Source organism: Nyctibius grandis, chromosome Z (assembly GCF_013368605.1).
Source record: "Nyctibius grandis isolate bNycGra1 chromosome Z, bNycGra1.pri, whole genome shotgun sequence".
Taxonomy (NCBI): domain Eukaryota; kingdom Metazoa; phylum Chordata; class Aves; order Nyctibiiformes; family Nyctibiidae; genus Nyctibius; species Nyctibius grandis.
Window position 1 is genome coordinate 32,707,781 of NC_090695.1, and position 14,053 is coordinate 32,721,833.

The window sequence follows — 14,053 nt, forward strand, 5'->3', positions numbered from 1 at the left end:
AATAAATTTAAATTACAAAGTCAACCACTAATAAAAGTATTTGGCCATCTTTACTACCTCTGCTTTCTAGCAATTCATAAAATTTCATCTACCAGCCAGATCAACAGAAATGCAGAGCTCATGAGTATTGTATATCGTTCTTAAAGATACCAAATATTAGCCTGAATGAGATACCAGAGATCAACTGAATTTCAGAGCGGAGACACTGTGGCCAAGAAAACTCTATTCTGTAAAGTTATCTTTTTCATTAAATACTACAGGTAGTTAGTATGTACAGCATTTGTTGATCTGTAGATAAAAAGTGATATCTTTACATATACATCATTCTTCCTGAAAGATGTTTTTAACTTGATTCTTCTACGTTTGTGCTTGCAGATTTTATTTACCACATGGTTTGAGTATAGATAAAAATGGTAACTACTGGGTCACTGATGTAGCTCTCCACCAGGTATGTTTTTGAAGCTTTAATACTAGGACCTTAATATTTTGCCAGAAAAATGTTTTTGTTTTCCTAGAGATATGACATAAATTGTTTATCTAGGCCTGTTAAGATAAAAATTAAGAATATGCCTACAGAAATTGACTGCTCTGGCCTTTATGGAATATAGTTGTGTTGAATAATTTGCGACATGGACACAGAATTCAGAAATAAAAATTTCTGGTTTAAAACAACGATTCTTTTGAAAAAGAACAGATTTTTCTGCTATATCTGTGCTTATCAATTCTGCTATGCACTTAAACCCAGAATGTAAAACTAACTTGTTTGCTGTAATCACAGGAAATTTGTATTTTATGCAGAAATTTCCTTGCATCAACACTATTGAAAAACTGGTAATAGATGTCATAGTCAATATATTAAGGCTATGTTTGGTATATAAGTCCATTTTATACACAGTAGTAGATATTTTTCCATAGGCAGTCATCCCTCTTATATTTCACCTTCCATAACTGAAACCTCTTCTCTTTTCCTATTGAATAAAAAAAAAAAGGTTTTCAAACTGGGAGCAGATGACAAAAAACCGTTACTGATCTTAGGAGTGGCTTTGCAACCAGGCAGTGGCAAAAATCATTTCTGTCAACCAACTGATGTGGCTGTGGATCCGATCACTGGCAGCATTTATGTCTCTGATGGCTACTGTAACAGTCGAATCGTTCAGTTCTCTCCAAATGGATTGTACGTGATGCAGTGGGGAGAAGGTACAGGTCAGAGCTCTTGGTACTTCACCCATACTGCTGTTATCACGACCTCATCATGAACCATGAGATTGCTGATGTTACTATTACTTTTGTTTATGAATTTCTATTACCAAAATACCTTCCAGGCCCTAGCTGAATTTCAGCCTTGTCATTGCATTCCAATTTTCTCTCTTCTATTCATACAGCTACTTGTAGTAGTTACATATTCCCTAAAAATAAAAAATGGGAATTTGTTAGCATGCTTTCACTACAAGTATTGGCATGTCCTATCTTATCAAGAAAATGTTCTGACTTTCACACAAACCTAATTTTTTCTTAAACATTTGATCACATAGAATAAGCCTTTACCATTTTTCCAAGATTTATGCCATGATCCCATCTATTTAAAGTTTTGTGAGTAATTACATTTCTACCTGACTCAGATTTATATATCAGGCATTAAACTATGCCAAATATTATAGGGAAATAGCAAATTCATAAATCTTAGATTTACAAAGACAACATAAAAGACTACCACAGTTTACCTACCTTAACAGGTAAAACTGCGAGAAGAAAGCAAGCTGACTTTTTTCTTTTCCTGATGTTGTATTGCGTTATGAGACATATTGCAAAACTGATTGTTTCAGTGTGTACTTTAACACAAACCTGGGTATTTTGTATTGCAGAGACTTCTTCAGGCAGAGCCAGACCTGGACAGTTTCATATCCCTCACAGCTTAGCCCTGATCCCTGACTTCAGTCAGCTATGTGTTGCAGACAGGGAAAACGGTCGAATTCAGTGCTTCAGGTTAGAGACTGGGGAGTTCATAAGAGAGATAAAGCACAAATCATTTGGAAGAGAGTTGTTTGCAGTTTCATATGTTCCAGGTAATCTTTTTTCCTTGTTCTTCAGATTTCAAGTAGTTGCTTTATGCCAATATGTCACAGTATACAGTGTTACTTCATGAAAAATGCTATCATGTTATCTTAGATCAGATATTTATTCTCTCTCAAAGTAGAACTGATTTTAGAAAAATTTTAGAACTATCCTGTTTTCCTTTTTGTGGGATGAGGGAAGCTTGCGTATAATCTCTGCTTGTGAGAAATGACTGATTAGACTCCCTAAATGTGATGACAATAAGTAGAGGACCTTGTTTGCTTCCTAGTGACTGCACACTCAGTAATTAGTTGATAATAATGTTTTAAAATATTCATTTCAAGCTCTATTGAAGAGAGTGAAACGAAGAGCTTCCAAACTATCAGGAAAAGTTTTGGGTTTCATAAAAAATCTGACGGCAAACAGTTTGAAAAAGTTATGGCTTTTAATATCACAGTCCGGTTAACAATTACTGTATTAAGTTTGTGAGTTAGATTTTTAATACCAGTACTGACGGTAATGTAAATGTCAAGAACAGGATGAGGAATTTTAGCATGTCAGGCTCCTGACTGTGTAGTTGATATTAAATTTAATATCAGGGTTCTCTCTCTTGCATCTGCCAAGAACATAAGAAATGCTCTACTGGATGAGATACTTGATACCTATAGCCCAGTGCTCTGTTTCTGACAGCAGCAGCAGGAGAGGCATTCTAAGGAGAATGTGTAATCCTGGCTGCATTGTGTGGTCTGTTCCTCTACTACTCCCCATGAATTCACAAGCATTTTATTTAAGGGTGTTAGGAGGTAGCTCCTGACCTCTTCTTCATAGTATCTTTCTATAGACCTATTGCCCATGAGTTTTCCTAATCTCATTTTGAACTGCCTCCTTGACCTCCTGCAGTTACAGACTCCGAAAGTTCACTGCCCACTTTATTTTTTTTTAATTTTAAAAAGTTACCTACTTTCATTGACTGCTTCTCAGTCCCAGTATTTTGGGAGTTGGTGAATAACAGTTCCACACGCCCCATATCTGCTGCCTCTCAGCCTTCTCTCCAAACCAAAGAACCCTAGCCACCTTCATCTCTCCCCATAAATCATTTAATTGTTTCAGGCCCTTGACTATTGTAGCTGCCTTTCTCTTCTAGCATCTTTAACTTCATTAGGACCTTCTTGAGATGCAGAGAGTAAAACAGCACTCAGTACTCAAGATCTGGGCATGCTAAGTTTTTGCATAGCAGCAGAACTGTCCCCTCCATTCCTAATTCTATTCCTGATGAAGCCCAACATTCTGTTGAAATTTTGGCTGTCATGGAGCCAAAGGTTTCAGTGAGAGACCTTTTGTGATGGCCTGGAGGTGTTTCTCCTGAGTTGTAGCTGCCAATTCCAAGATAAACATCACGTAGGCATGATCTAGATTATTTTTTCACAAAAGCATCACTCCACATTTGTCTTTGCTGAAGCCCTTCTGCAATCTGTTTGACAGCTCATTCTTACAAAAAGTCTTTCCTGACTTCCTTAATATCATCAAGCTTTTGACTGCTCTGAAGAACTCAGTACCTTCCTCAGACTGGGAGATGTCACTGTTCACCCCATTCTTCAGGTCACTGATGAAGACTACTGAATGAAATTGTTTCTCGATCTGATCCCTGCACAATTGCACTACTCAGACTTCTTTGTCCTGAAAAATGATAAGCTCTGCCCTTAAGCTCTACTCTTTGCTTTCTGTTCATTAATGGATCTTTCATTCAGCCCTGTGACAACTCACATTCTTTAATAACCTCTCATGCACAGCCTTGTCAAAGGTTTTCTGAAAATCCAAGTATGTGTACAGAATCTCCTTTCCCTGTGTACTTTTTCTGCCTGTTCAGAGGTGAGGCACAATTTCCCCTTAGAGAAGCCACACCAACTTGTTTCTGACAGGCCACGCTTACCCATGTCTTATTCTTCATTATGGATTCTACCACCTTACTGGGGATGGAAGTCAGAATTGTTGATGTGTAGTTCCGAGGCACCCTTTTGAGCCCTTCTTGTAGATGGGCATTACTTTGGCAGCCTGCTAATCTTCTGGAGGAGCGGCTGTTTGCCATGCTAGGTTACTCAGCCTGGCCTGAGGTCTGTAATTTCAAATTTGAGTTCCTTCTGAACTTGAGTGAATGCCGTCCAAAACTGGTGAGTCATTAACCTCCAACTTGTCTAACACCTTTTGTGTATCTGCTTCCAGTTGAGCTGGCTCCTCTGACCTCTTTGCTGGGAAAAAAAAATTGAGTGTCAGAATCTCCCCAACATATTCAACAGAAAAAAAAATGACAAAAACTGAGCTTCTCGCCACAGGCCCCTCATCCCTGAGTCCCCCTTTCACACCTTTTCCTGTTGTGGTCCCACTGATTCCCTAACTGACTTTCTGCTTTTGATGCATTTAAAGAACTTTCTGTTATCAGATCAAGCATTGTTAGCAAAGCATTCTTCAGATTTTTTTTAACCCTTTCACATTCTTTTTACATTTAACCAGTCTGTAAAATATTGCCTCACTTGTTCTTCTCATTTGGACAAAGTATGCGTCTCTTAAATGCCAAACTTTCACCTGCTATATCTTACTTAACTTTCCTCTTGTGATTTAATTTCCCATTGAATTACCTTTCTGTCTGTCTCTGTCTTTCTCTCAGACAGCCTTTTTTCATCTGTACTTTTACAATTCATCTTCACTGTAGTTTGCTATGGGTGGATTGTTGAAGCACATCTAATGTTGTTGCAGGTGGTCTCCTCTTTGCAGTTAATGGAATGCCTTATCCTGGAGAGGCAGAACCAGTGCAAGGATTTGTGATGAACTTCTCTACTGGAGAAATAATTGATACGTTCATTCCGCTTAGAAAGGTAGAGTATTGCACAGCATGCCTGGTGCATATAATTATATATATGAGAATGCTGGCAACATCCTACTTCTCCAACTTTCATAAGACTGTTACAGGAAATAAGATGTTTTATCATGTAAGATATTCAAAAGGAATTCTTTATAATATTAACTTAATAAAGACGCTAGAATTTGGGTCTCAGTTTCTACATGTGGTATACATTCAAAAATTATACTACCCTCAAGGTGATTCTTACAGATAATACCTTCAGTCAGGATAAACTACTTTATTGCTGTGAGACAGTTCTTAAAAAGCTAATTTAAGAGAAGAATGAATGACTTGAAATATTCATATATTTAGATGCCAGTAATATGTCAAAAAATAGAGTATATTCCTAAGCAGAAATAAAATTCAACTGTATGGTTACATCCCTTCCTTACAGAAGATTAGTGTGGACATTAAGGCTAAAAGTCATTCATACAGTATTGTACATAAAAATTATGTTTCTTTTTTAAAAAAAGTTTCCATATATTGTCTTAGACTAAAGAATGAATGTTAAGGTTCCCATTTCTGCATAACATATACACTCTGTTACTTGCAGTCCAGATTTATATTATATTAGAGAGGGGTTTTTTTCTGAGTATAGCAAATAGCTGTGTTGCATACAAACTCTGACAAAAACTAATATGTGCGCTTGAAACCAAGATTCATGATTTTTTAAAATATATATTTCGCGGGATAAAATTGAATGCAAGAATGTAAATATAAAAATTGTTTAGCATTAATATATCTAATAATCTCCATGTTGTTATGCCTGGAGAAGGCAAACATATAATAGAAATGGAATTCCTCTCCCTTTATTCGTGTTAGGCCTTCACACCAGCAGCTGCTGTGTTTTATGCTGTAATATGACCAGTCTCAAGTTCAGGGTTAAGGAGGCCTCATGAATGTGTGGACACTTAAGAGTAATCTGTCATGGCTTATCTTCACAGAGATTTGAGATGCCACATGATGTTGTTGCTTCAGAAGATAAAACAGTATTCGTTGGAGATGTTCATGCCAGAGCAGTGTGGAAGTTTGCATCCACAGAAGGTATGTTCTTTTTGTTCTGAATGTCACAACTTCACATTTTGTATCTTCAGATCAGTACCACTTAATCTGGTACCACTGGCAAAGAAACTGGTGGCTTAATGACAGTGATTTAAGTACACTCTTAAGCTCTGCCTGTAGAAGTTGTGTGCTACTGCTCATTAAAAGACCATTTTTCAGCATTGCTGCATGCTCTGAGTGCATGAGTTCGTTTGTCACAGGAGGAATCAAAATGCATTTGCCTCATGGTAGATCTGTCCCTTGTCATGTCAGTACCTGCTTAAACAAAAGCATGACTCTAGCATTTTAGTAATTTTAACGTATCATTTGCTGAGAAGTCAACTGCTTCCTTTGAGGTTATCATATAGGAAACTTCCAGGGGCCAAAGTAAGAACACAAGTCCACTTAAAATTTATATTAATTTCATTGGGAGTATTCATTATTAGAAGTTGAATCTAGTATAATTTGAAGTCCTATTTCCATGAAGTGGAAACACTTCCCAGTTTTAATCTAGTAACCCCCAAGCCAAGCAGCCTGACTTCAGGGAGAGGGACCTGATTAGTCAGACATAAATTTAGTAGGATTCAGACAGAGATTAGATATTTTACAGGAATAAAAATATAATCCACTGTTACATTATCGTGGATAAAAAATGTATGAAACGGATAAAGCCTCAGGCTTCAGGTGTTAGTGAATCAGTAAGAGTCTGCTGTTACAAATGAACTTCTGACTAAGTCAGTTATTCCCTATTTGTCTGTAATTCATGGGTTTTCCTTTGGGGCATCTGTTACCAGCTGCTGTTAATAACAGGAAACTGGACCAGATACATTGTAATTCTGACTTGGTATGACTTTTTCTGCATATAGTCACCTGAACAAGAACACTTCTAGACTCTTACTCAAAGAAACATGAGAACAAAAAAAAAATGGAATTATTCACCACTTCACAGGTTAGATGAGGAAGGTCCTTCCACATAATTTTCATTTTAGCTTTTGCTGCCGTATAAAACTGCAGTAGCTGAGGAGCCTTGGTTCATACAGCCTTTAATCCATCGTGATTTTAATTTTTATTTTTGTGGGAATCCCTTTACACATGCCCATAAAATCTCTTTATGGCATAAGAGTTAATTATTGCAGACACCTTTCATGAATCAAGCTCTTTTTTTTTTCCGTGGCCTTGTGAGCTATTGAATGGTTTATATTGACTCTCCTTGGTAAAGTTCAGGTGCTGATGGGATTGTTTACTGTAGGATTGTTCTGTACATTTGGGAAAGCTAGCAGGAAAATGTCAGTGAGTGTCTTTCTGAAATGCCAGTTGTCCTGTAGAATAATTTTGTTTTACAAAAATGGAACATTGGTCAGTTAAAAAGGCTGGTATTGAGGTACAGGAAGTAAAAGGTTAGTCTGATTCATAATCGAAATGAAGGAACCAGTATTTTCACATAGACTAGGACACCTTCTGCGAAGATGGAGGGAAAAATGCGAACTAGTTTCACTGTTGTTTTAATTTTCACCATGATTTCATACAGTGACTATAGATAAAATGACCTGGCATAGGAAGCACTAGAAAGCAGATTGTTACAGTGTCACCTAGTATACTGTATTTTACAGCCAATCTAAACATTTCATTTTCAGTGGTAAGTGCTTCACAGACACTAAGATAAAAATTTAACTAGTGGATTAATTCTGTACCACCATCTGGTATGGTCCAGATTGGTATTTGTGTCAGCTCCCTTAGATGCAGAAATAGCTCTGAAATATAACTGTGATAGTTACTCTTCCCCCTTCTCCACAACCCTCAAGCACCAGAAAAGGGTTATTTGAAATGGCAGTTTGTTCATCTTTCTGCATAGTCTTTCTGTACACAGCCTTGCCAGTCACACCATATGGCAAAAAATATCCTCTTTTTTTCTATTTAGATTTATTTTCCTAGATTTACTGCTTTCTTTTTTTTCAATTTATCTGCATGAAAATGAAAAAAGGACAAAAAAGGGGAATAAAAACATGTAGAAACTTAATATAGAGAGGTAAAGAAATACATGTAGAGGAGATTGAAAGGGATGAAATAGCAATTCAAGAAGACAAAAACTAATTTTAACTATTAATATTCTGTTACATAGGTCTTTTTATGTTCAAGGAAAAGTTCATTTCCCTTTCAGAAAAATGGTACCAGGCTATGGAGAGGCCTTTATAAAATGTTCAAACATTCTCAGCTGTTTTTCTTTGGTTGAATTCAGAGCTTGTGTGGTCTGCTTTAGCCATGTATATGCAGACAGAGAAAAAAACCAAAAGATCACAACTGCCAATTGCAAGGATATAGAATAAAGTGGAATAAAGTAGGCTGGCATTAGAAAACAATGAAATCCTTATTGTCAAAACTCTTATCCTTCTATTTATCTCTGTTGGTACGTCAGTCCTCATGAAGCACCCAAAAGGGAAGTGTTGACATTACAGCATCCACAGTACAACAAATCTCGGTATATATTAATGCATTTCAGCTTTCTTTAGAAAGATACCATGCTAACAGACACGATGTTACAGAGAAAAATGGCTATAACCAGGGTAAGAAACAGTTTTTAAGTAACAATCTCTAAGACTGCTTAGGGTAGACTGAAATTAACATCTTTCAACTCCACTTCAAGAAAAAAAATTGCCAATGGACTTTGTGTCATCCTCAGCTTAATAAATGGACAGGAGTGGCCTGCACTTTCACAGCCTCCTGGTGACAGACTGCTACAATTGCTTGCACTGCTGTGAAGAGGGGGGAAGTTATTCTCCCGGCAGGTCAAGGGAAGTTATCCTCCCCCTCTACACTGCCTTAGTGAGGCCACACGTGGAGTACTGTGTCCAGTTCTGGGCCCCCCAGTTCAAGAAAGATAAGGAACTACTGGATAGAGTCCAGCGGAGGGCTACAAAGATGATTAGAGGACTGGAGCATCTCTCCTACAAGGAGAGGCTGAGGGAGCTGCATCTGCTTATCCTGGAGGAGAGAAGACTGAGGGGGGATCTTATCAATGCTTACAAATCCTTAGGGGTGGGTGTCAAGAGGATGGGGCCAGACTCTTCTCAGTGGTACCCAGTGACAGGACAAGGGGCAATGGGCACAAACTGGAACACAGGAAGATCCATGTGAGAAAAAAACTTCTTTGAGGGTGACAGAGCACTGGAACAGGCTGCCTGGGGAGGTTGTGGAGTCTCCTTCCCTGGAGATACGCAAAATCCGCCTGGTCACGACCATGTGCAACATGCCCTCAGTGAACCTGCTTTGGTAGGGGGTTGGACCAGATGATCTCCAGAGGTCCCTTCCAACCCCAACCAGTCTGTGACTCTGTGAAAATACGTGGAGAACTCTAGCTTTGTCCAGGGGTGGGCAAGACAGTAGAGGAAGATTGCTCTTGGCTATAATTACTACTTGAGCAGACAGCAAGTTATCATTGTGTCATCATTATCATTGTATTAGTGATAACAAGGATATTGTTGTTATCATTGTATTAGTGTTAAGTGTAAACTGAAGCATTTACTATTCTTTCAGAATAGAACACCATTTTAAGTTCGATACAGAATCAAAACAGAGTTGATTCAGAGTGTGTTTCTGATGCAGCTTCTTCTTAAGACAAGCACTTAAGGCGGACTTCAAAATATAAAGCTAGACAGTTTTACTATTTAAAAGTTAGCACAAAGCATGTAGTTTTTTATACACACACAGAACAGCACAGAGGATTTTACTGAGATTGTTTTTCTCATTGTAAGTAGAGAGGTAACAAATTAGTCAGGAATGATTTGATGCAGTTTTCAAAAGCTCTCCAGATTTAAGGAGCCAAAGTTCTTTCATAGGATGAAGTGGTTCTGAAAATTTTAACCCTTTGTCACAAGTTTATTAAAAAGAACTTTAAATGCTTTCCTTTTTGTTCATGATAATACAACATAAACTGAATTTCTATTTTTTTTATGGAAATGTTATTATCAAAAGGAGATATTTAACTGATATTACATCACATGCCTATTTGCAAAAATAAATCTTTTGGGGATTTTCCTATATTTTAAATGATAGATACTTTTAAAGACAAAACTCTCCCTGACACCTCTCCTTTCCCCATCTGACAAAAGGGGAGGGCATCTTTGCTAGTGAGTGATATTCAGACTCTCTCTGCCTTACGTTTGGGATAACATCAGCAAGAGCTAAAACTGTCTCCATAAATGTTTGTCTTTTGTTTCCTTGTTACTCAGCGCTTCAGGTATTCTAGCTTGTTCTTTTCTTTAATGCCTTGTTCTGTGTTGCTTGATGCATATGGATTACATATTGAAATTCTCTTTTTTTTTAAAGAATCAGAAACAATTGTAGAAGCCAGATTGAAAAACAACTCAGAATCAACAGACCCTGTAAAGAAGCAGGAAAAACATTTGGTCCAACGGGCCAGCACTGGAGTTTCCTTTGTTCTTATTACAACTCTTCTAATTATCCCTGTTGTTGTCCTGCTGACAATTTTAGTATTTATTCGGTGGAGGAAGACACCTGTCTATGGAGGTAACCATGAGTAACTCTAGACAACAGGCTTTTGTTATTCCAGTTCAAAACATTGCTGAACACTGAGGGATGAGGGTATGGAGAGGCTTACTGTCCCTATACCCTTCTGAAGAGTTACTGTGATATTGCGGGCAAACTAAGAATCAGCGTGCACACAGCAACTGCATCCCCCTATGTCTTTAATATTACATCTCAAGCCACCACCTTTTCAGAACGTGTATCTAAAAACTTTAATTGGTGTCAAGCTGAAAATTGGTATCTCAGAAACTACTAGAATATATTCATATTATCATCTAGAATACATAAATTTTAATACTCTGAGCATAGTTTGATTTTCACATTAGGATATTTAAATTGTTGAGAGCAAAGGACTCTATGGGTATTATAAAGGTATACGCAAAATGCAAACAGATAATATTTGCAAGAGATTATATGTTATCGTTCACTACTACCTCGTGGATTTTGTGAGTCAGACATGTTTCCATAATGCACCTACATCCATTGCTGTGAGAGTTTTAAATGGTACTTAAAATGCTATGTAAATTTGTCCTTAATTCATATTATATAATAACATTATTTTTGAGAAACTGGCAGACAGCAGTAGTTTGATCATTACACTTGTTATTTTGTAAGGTATAAATAGTTCCATCAAGATATTCTTATGAAGAGAAGAAAATGTGCATGGAATAGACAACACAGTTCTACCACTGGCTAGGACATACTATGACAGAGTAGGTAATTGAGCAGTCTAATACTGCAGTGTGATGGAATTGGGTGTATTTTATTTGAAGATTTCAGTGTGCAGCTTCCTGACTCTTTGTGTTCAAACATGTTTATCACATCAAATGTGCTAACACTTCAGACTACTGCAGTACTATCATTAATGGATATCATCTGTAATAGCATTTTTGCATTCAATTTGGATTGAGGTGGTGCTTGAATTTAGTGTGTCAAAGAGCATGATACAGTTACATTGGTAAACTTCTTGCACAGATTTATGGAAACTGAGTAGTATATAGGAAAATATAGTTTGGTCACGGCATTTAGTTTTTTTCCAGATGAGAGATGGAAAGAGTTACCAGGGAGGTGGATATAGTTTGTGAGAGGGGAGAGAAAGTTCCTCCAAAATACCCAAAGAAATTCACACATCACTGTCTTCCAGAACGCCCGTCTTCTCTGAAGGGAAACTATACCATTTCAAATGTCAAGCTGTATTTTGCAGTGTTCTGGAATGTAGTTGTGCACATTATAAATGACAAGGTTCTTCTCCTTCCTATAAACTCTTCACAGTAACACAAGTGAACAGCTGAGGCAATTAAATGCTCAGAAATAACTTAAACGCGAATCTTCTTAATGGCTGAATTGGCATAAACTGAACATCCGTGATATGCTAATTTTGTTAGGAATTATAATTTCACCTTAATCAAGAAGTATCAGTTTTGCTTCTTAGAGCTGCTGATCAATTTGTTGAATGTCTGTGCTTTGTATCAGAAAATACAGATAATTATTTAATCATAGAATATTAATTTTTAGCTGATTTTTCAAATCTACCTTATTTTTCAGCTGATGGGGAACACAAACTTGATTTAAGTTCAGGCAGAATTTTAGGCAGACTTAGAGGTAAGTCTTAAGTCATTGAAGATCTTTTAAGAACACAGTAACTGGAGGGTTTTTTCTGTATTACCTTCTAGTTGAATTACAGATTTGATGGAACTTTCTCAGAGGAAGGACTGGGGGCAAACCTCAGGTGTTTTGTGGAAATGTCTTGTACGAAATCTTTCATCTGTCATTATCTGCCCGCTGAAGAGGATGTGTCACTACCAGTGGGAGAGCAGTAGCTGTTATAATGAGTTACCTGTGGATCTGGTGAATGAAATGAAGCACTTTGAGACTAAGGGCAAACTGGTGGGAACACAAATCTCTATACTTAGCTTCCATGACTCATGTGCTGATCTTTAAAAACAGTTTCTGGAAGGACACTTAAAATAATCTTCAGTGTACTGTTGAATGGGTAGATAAAATTTTATTCCCCCCCCATACAGTAAAGCAAACCTTATGACAAGCCTTTCCTTTCCACAGGGAAAGGCGGTGGTGGTCTTAACCTTGGGAACTTCTTTGCAAGTCACAAAGGCTACAGCCGAAAAGGGTTTGACCGACTGAGCACTGAAGGAAGTGATCAAGAAAAAGATGACGGCACAGATTCAGAGGAAGAGTGTTCAGCACCTCCACCCCCACCAGCACTTCATCATCCTCAAATGAGCCGTTGAGTTCTCCATTATAGGATTCAACCCAGAATGTCAGATTCCTCTTCCCTTAAGCACATTTAAGATTTTGTGTATTTAATTGTAAACTGTACTAGTCTGTGTGGGGCTGTACACTGGTTTCTTTAATTTCTGTTTGGTTTTAGTTCTGGTTTTTAAGTGGAAGAGTGTATGGAAGTTCCATATCAGTGCCATTGTTTTTTATGTGAACATCTTAATAAAGCAAACAGTCTTCTAATTGCCGCACTGATTTAAAGCAGTAGTATTTTCTCATCTGAATTTGGGGATCTTGTAAATAAGTCTTACTATCTGCCTAATCAAAGTATTTTTCCCATAACTATTCAGTTGCCAGTTTCTGTTTTGTGCCTTTCCTCTTCAATGTCCTTAACCTGTTGCAGTACAGAGAAAATACAGTACCACAAGAAAATGAAGTTGCTAAATCTTCTTCTATTTTTTTAAAATCACTAACATTATATTGCATTGAAGGAAAGAAAAAAAGTCTATTTAATTTTTTTTCTTCTTCCTAACTTGATGTCTTTCTGGAATGTCTTATTTTTAGATGGTATCACTGTTAGAACACTATTTTCAGAAGCTGAATGTAATTTGTGTAATAAAGTATTCACAGAGCATTACCTGTCTGAGTGTACTTTGGAATTTTTGCATACTTTCAAGTTTTTTGCATACAACTTTTGTAAAAGCTCCACAGACTACTTAATACAGTAAAAACTTTAATGTCTTCTACCAGTAGAGAAAAAGTGCTATTTTGTATGGAAGCTGGAAAAATATTTTGCTGTGTCACAAGGGTTTTTTTTTTAAGACTAGTAATTTACAGACATGCACAAAGTCAAGCTTAAACATTTAAAGAGGAGTGTTACTTATGTCAGGTTCTGAATCAAGTTCATGACTTACTGGGGCAAACCTGATTTCTAATGGCGAATCATTTCTAATGGTTGCCCGGCCCTTGGCCCTTGGCAGCAACCCCAGGTAAAGCTACTGCAGTCAGTTCCATGTGGAACCTGCCTTTGAATCTTGCAGTATGCTTTACCTGCCTGCAGGTAAAGCACCCCCAAAAATCCTGACACAAAATAAAATAGATCCGAGATCCTTGAGTTCAGATACAGCACAACTGAGGCACAGTATCAATAAACCTATCTTTGACTTTATTGATTCCAACAACAAGGCAACTTCTTAGGATATAGTGAACAAGGAAGGGAGAGAGAGAGACAGAGAGGTAAGTAAAAGGAAGAGAGGAAAAGAGATCAGTTGAGAGGGAAAGGAT

General features: G+C 37.3%; 1 protein-coding gene across 12 annotated transcripts in view; it reads left to right on the top strand.

Annotated features, from left to right (window-relative positions):
• Positions 1-13,394, top strand: part of PAM (peptidylglycine alpha-amidating monooxygenase) — a 160,814-nt gene extending 147,420 nt beyond the window's left edge. For 7 of the 12 annotated variants that reach the window (XM_068422121.1, XM_068422127.1, XM_068422129.1 and 4 more), the window contains 8 exons: positions 376-448; positions 990-1,203; positions 1,863-2,063; positions 4,804-4,922; positions 5,893-5,992; positions 10,313-10,513; positions 12,077-12,133; positions 12,593-13,394. In XM_068422121.1, the coding sequence (XP_068278222.1) occupies positions 376-448; positions 990-1,203; positions 1,863-2,063; positions 4,804-4,922; positions 5,893-5,992; positions 10,313-10,513; positions 12,077-12,133; positions 12,593-12,780 (1,153 nt within the window). In that variant the 3' untranslated portion in view covers positions 12,781-13,394. The remainder of the gene's footprint in view (positions 1-375; positions 449-989; positions 1,204-1,862; positions 2,064-4,803; positions 4,923-5,892; positions 5,993-10,312; positions 10,514-12,076; positions 12,134-12,592) is intronic. The other 5 variants (XM_068422125.1, XM_068422130.1, XM_068422131.1 and 2 more) reach the window with 3 other exon arrangements.
• The last annotated feature ends 659 nt before the right edge of the window (positions 13,395-14,053 follow it).